We start from the raw sequence: 5,000 nt of genomic DNA, 5'->3' as shown, positions 1-5,000 counted from the left end.
TGTGTGTGTGTGTCTGTGTGTGTGTATGCATGCATGTATGTATGTATGTATGTATGTATGTATGTATGTATGCATGTGTGTGTGTGTGTGTGTGTGCATGTGTCTGTGTGTGTTTGTATGTATGTATATATATTAAAAAAATATCTATATGCGTTTCTTTGCATGTATTCAAAGAAATTTGACAGAAAACGATATAAACAGCCGCCATCTATTGACTATCTCAAAAACTTATATGAGCATAAACAACAATACCGTAAAATATTTTCTCACTTCCTACACAACTCAAACTAAGATTTTGAAATCTTATATTGTGAAATATCCATATCTTTAGAAATTCATAGAAAAAGAGATTATATATATATTTATTCCCTTTACGTATACACCCTGATTATCGCGTCCGTTGCTACCAAAGATTAGGTGTTAGTTACCCACCACAATATGTTAGTGTTATACCCTTCAGCTTGTTTGGAATAGGAGTAGTTGAGAAGTTCAAGGTTTTGAATTTGATGTTCGCGGGGGTAATAATGTATAATGCGAAGTTGATGTATTAGGTTTATGTAATTAGAATACTGATAATTCTGATTATAGTTATTGCATAATAAAAATAAGTTTCGTATGATGCAATTGTCATATGCCTCTTAAAGGTAATCTTTGCATAAGGCAATTAGACTAAATTAAAGAATTAAGTGACTTTTCTAATAATTGTCATCAAGGATTTTTTCTTTTTATATTTTTATAAACCAGACTAGTTACTTGCAAAGGTCCTAAAACTAGTTTCGATTCCAGTGAGACTACCAGGCCATGCTGTACCAATTAATAACGGCAGTAATGCTGTTTGGGTATGGGACTACAGTGGCACAAAATATGCCTTCTGTGATGGAGCTGGTCAGTATTTGGATCTTTGAACATATCTATAAATTTTCTATCTATAGATGTACATATCTTAAGGGGCCCAAAGTTCACAGGCTTTAACTCCACCACGTTATTCCACAGGTGGACACGATAGGCGACAAACAAATATAATAAAAAATTAAAAAAAAAATTAAAAAAAAAAAAAAAAATAAAAAAAAAAAAAAAAAAAAAAAAAAAAAAAAAAGATCTGTTGGTGATCTAGATGAATTATAGTACAACGAGCTTTTCGACACTCGTGACAGATGTTCACAACGTCGGCGCAAGATCTTTTCTACTGCCGAAACGCTCGACGCGGATAGACAAGATGAGGAACGGTAATGTCATTCATGAGAGACTACGAACTGATTTGGTTGCATAAAATGACCACGGTTATTTGATTAAGGGTTATTTTATATATATTTTTTCAGCCTTGAACTTTGACTTCGTCCGAATTAAATGGGACGGAAAACTTCGGCTTTACAATGGCTGAAACCCTTCAGACTTGTGGCGAGCAGCAGCTCGCGATGTGTGGCGTGTACTCAAACTTCGTTGTCCTCATCTCTGCGGCAGATGAAAAGGAGTTACTGGGTTCGTAGTTGGCTTAGTGGGTAAATATATCTTCTAGTGAGATACAGGTCATTATGTGATATATTTACATGTCTGCGTGAACAAATAAATGCATTAATGACTTTTGTTAAATGTTTGGGAGCCTGATTCTGTCCTGTTGCGATGCAGCCTACAGGCACTCATGCTAGGTACGCTTAGAAATAAACGCAAAAATCAGAACCAGTTGAAGGCCTATTGCACAGGTTCACCTTGAAGGGAGAGATCGCGGAGGTGGAAATGGGCTGACCTGTTAAGTTTAGAACAAAGACTTGGCAGTTGTAACAGTTTGTGACAACAAAGGATAGTAGTCTGAATGCTGGGCACAAATTATCAATGTGTTTTCCCTTCATCATATGGGATTTAATGGCTGCAATCGCGCAGAAATTTGAGCATTTGCTGTAGTGGAATTTGGATATTAGATTATACAAGTGTTACTTTGTCTGTAAAATTCTACAAGGTGTAGGTGTGCAGTACACCTGCACCCCCCCCCCCCTAACCATTTCTGATCCGCATTGTGGACTAAAGAACCTGGTAAACCATTAAATTATCTTGCAGGCAAGTATTTTCAACGAAACGCTCTGGATAGCTATGGCCTCTGAAAACGAGTTGGTTTCATTAGTCGGTGTGAATCTCGTTTCGGGAGTTGCTGGAAATCATCAGGTCCTCGTAACGGAAGGACCCGTAGGAGGATTGCATATGTTTACATCTGCGGGAAACTGTTATTTGGCAGTGGGTACAAATAATTCGAACTGCAGTCGTGATGGGGAGATAAATTCCCGGTAAGAAATAGTAAGTTGTGCATTTAATGATTAAATGTGTGCATCTTGTGGTAGCTGGCTAATATTTCCATCTTTTTAACTAGACTTTACAGGCTATGCTGGCCATATTTCGACTGGCAAGACCTCGGCCTTCGAGCGAAGAATGTTACCGACATAACTGGGTTTAATTACTACGGAAATTACTACCTCGTGTTTAGCACGATCAATTCGGTGAGCACATCGGCCATTTCCAAGGGTAACGTGGCCTAAAATTTCCAGAATTTGATTATTCAGAATGAATGTATTTGATAAAACGTCATGTTTTCCAATGCAGTCTTGCATTAATTGCTCAATATTTTAATGGATGGCTTTCTGATGCCCTTCTCTCGCAGGAAGGTACCCAGGTCTACCGCTTCAATGCCAAGTTGCGACCCCTGACTTCTCTATCCAGGCAGGTTGTGCTAACTTTGATGTGGTATTAGGTTGTGTCATCATATATATTGATCGCTCAGGACGAGAAACATTATATCGTCATGAGCGACGGTATACATGGAAAGCTATACCGATGGCAAAGTGCGTAATCCAAATTAAAAGTTCGTGTTCAATTTTGACTTGAAATATGAAAAAACTAAGTTTTTAGTACCTCCCCATCTTCCACCCAAGTCTTTATATATATATTTTTTACCAGATGAGCAACTCCTCCTATGGCAGGAATTGGGCAAGGGCATGGAGGTTGCGCCAGTGGGCAGTATAGGTAGTTATAGATTTTCGTCCCTGGAATCCGTCATAATGGTTGCCTATGGTGTAAGTAGCTCCTTTGATAAAAATGGTAAAGTAGCATATCATATTTTTAAGTCTTAAAGCATGCAAGCAGTAGTAAAAATTGAAATGCATAAATTGATCATTTTGTATATAAAATGACTTTTTTTTTTTTCCAGGGTAAAGTAGCACTTTATGCAGATGATGTATCAGGACTTTTCAACTTGGATTTCGTCATGAATACGAACTGTAACAGCATAGGTGATCTCTCAATGGTCAAAATGAGTGATGCATACGTTGTTACATATATTTGTGTGGACCACAGCAGTAATACTGTGGTGAAGGCTCGACGTGTTACTATGGAGGTCATTGACCTAGGTAAGCTGTATTTTACATGGCAAAGAAATGTGCAAAATGTCCTAACCTAATTAATGGAATACAATTTCTTTCACTTGCATTTATGCCAATGACCGTTGATGCTAAAGTATCCGTGTGTGCTAGGGAAGGCCTAAAGACCTGTGGTACCCTAAACTGTTGCAGCTAGTTTCACTTTTAATACTAGCTAAATACCAGAAGCTTCCAAAATACCTACTATATTTGAATATGCTTGATTGCTCCCATCTCATTTGATCATTGTAGGACATTGGTTCAAAGTTGCCAATAGTCACCATAACTTGTGCAAACTCCAAGGCCTTTTACAGCCAGGAAAGTTGTAATCTAAACGATTTGTGTGAAGTGCATTCCTTTTTTTTCTTTGCATAACTTGCATAGAAGTGAATACTTCTTTACCCCCAAGTTTTATTTTGGTTACTTTAGTAACTGGTTACATAACTTTAGCATCTCTATAGCATGGCAAAGCTTTGTTATTTGCTTTAACAAATTCATGCTATGAATAAAGTTTGCAATAATAAAGCATGCAGCCAGCCCCTTAGGAGGGCAAGTCCAGGCAGATCCTTTATTAAGTCTTAAGATAGACAACTAGGATCTAATCCTAATATGGGATATCTCGCCCTAGAACTTAAATTTGCATTTATTGAAGTGCTTAAAATTCTCGAGGTTCATTTAAAAAAAAAAATGCGAGGCATACTTAGGGCCGGTGTCACACTGGGCGCTTTCACAACTCCCAACAAAGTTAATGGGATGCATGTTGCGGCTGGACCGACCTGCTACACGGGTTTCCTGCTATTGAGTATGGAACTATGTTGACTTTTTTATCTTGGCTTAATGACCAGAGCTGGCATTTTAATACCCCCCCCCCTGGATACGGACTAAAATGATGTCCGCTCAGTCTTGCCAGACCATGTGCCAACCATGATTTATGTTTCAGGGTCTAGCATTTCAATTTTTTAAATATGCTGCAAGTTCAAAGGTTTAGGTTTGATAAACTAATATTACCAATACCTCATTATTGGATGCAACCTTTTCACAAGTTTCCCTTTAAATATATTTGACAAGGTAATTTATGTGGTACTGGATAAGCAGTACCGCCACCCTTCCCACCAAATGAACTTATGGCAATTGATGCTAAGAACGGCGTTGTGGTCGATATTCTCCAGATTAATTCGGTTAATGCACGCAATCTATCACTTAACTGGTTTTACAGAATACGTTTTCATATATTAGTTCTTAACATGCTTGTAGAGTGAGGTGAGCTGCAATGGATTTATAAAGGGTGGTTTTAGACTCCCTAAAAGATAATATGGACTCTAGGAAACCATCCATAGATTACTTAGAGGAGATTGTAACGACTGATCTCCTAATGACTACAGACCACTCGCAGGTTTGTAAGAGTATCGTCGGATATCTAATTAGATTACCATTTGATTTAACAAAAAAATAATGACTTTATAAATTCCAGACCTGGAGCAATCAATGTGTTTGCCCCTTGCCGGTGACTATCAGTGGTACATTAATATCGCAAGAAACGGTGATCATTGGTGATGGCAGGTTTCCACCAGCTACATGGAGGAGCCTTACAAGCAGTTT

General features: G+C 38.0%; 3 protein-coding genes across 4 annotated transcripts in view; all 3 read left to right on the top strand.

Moving 5' to 3' along the window:
• The first annotated feature begins 435 nt into the window (after window positions 1-435).
• LOC122244196 (uncharacterized) overlaps window positions 436-5,000 on the top strand; it is an 88,706-nt gene continuing 84,141 nt past the window's right edge. Inside the window, exons 1-2 of one of the 2 annotated variants that reach the window (XM_086537692.1) lie at window positions 436-518; window positions 787-885. In XM_086537692.1, coding sequence (XP_086393818.1) covers window positions 802-885 — 84 coding nt within the window. In that variant the 5' untranslated portion in view covers window positions 436-518; window positions 787-801. Of the gene's footprint in view, window positions 527-786; window positions 886-5,000 lie in introns of both variants that reach the window. The other variant, XM_086537693.1, reaches the window with a different exon arrangement.
• Window positions 2,036-2,737, top strand: LOC147471673 (uncharacterized). The gene is made up of 3 exons (XM_086538160.1): window positions 2,036-2,276; window positions 2,360-2,486; window positions 2,648-2,737. The coding sequence occupies exons 1-3, from the start codon at window positions 2,086-2,088 to the stop codon at window positions 2,735-2,737; spliced, it is 408 nt and encodes a 135-aa protein (XP_086394286.1). The 5' UTR covers window positions 2,036-2,085.
• On the top strand, window positions 2,756-3,456 carry LOC147471672 (uncharacterized). Its single transcript, XM_086537694.1, has 3 exons — window positions 2,756-2,828; window positions 2,944-3,059; window positions 3,194-3,456. Exons 1-3 carry the CDS (start codon window positions 2,789-2,791, stop codon window positions 3,440-3,442), a joined length of 405 nt encoding a protein of 134 aa, XP_086393820.1. The 5' UTR covers window positions 2,756-2,788; the 3' UTR covers window positions 3,443-3,456.

Source organism: Penaeus japonicus, unplaced genomic scaffold, assembly GCF_977035675.1.
Source record: "Penaeus japonicus unplaced genomic scaffold, GWHDUDI00000001_assembly GWHDUDI00000006, whole genome shotgun sequence".
NCBI lineage: Eukaryota > Metazoa > Arthropoda > Malacostraca > Decapoda > Penaeidae > Penaeus > Penaeus japonicus.
This window is presented reverse-complemented; position numbering and strand designations above follow the sequence as displayed.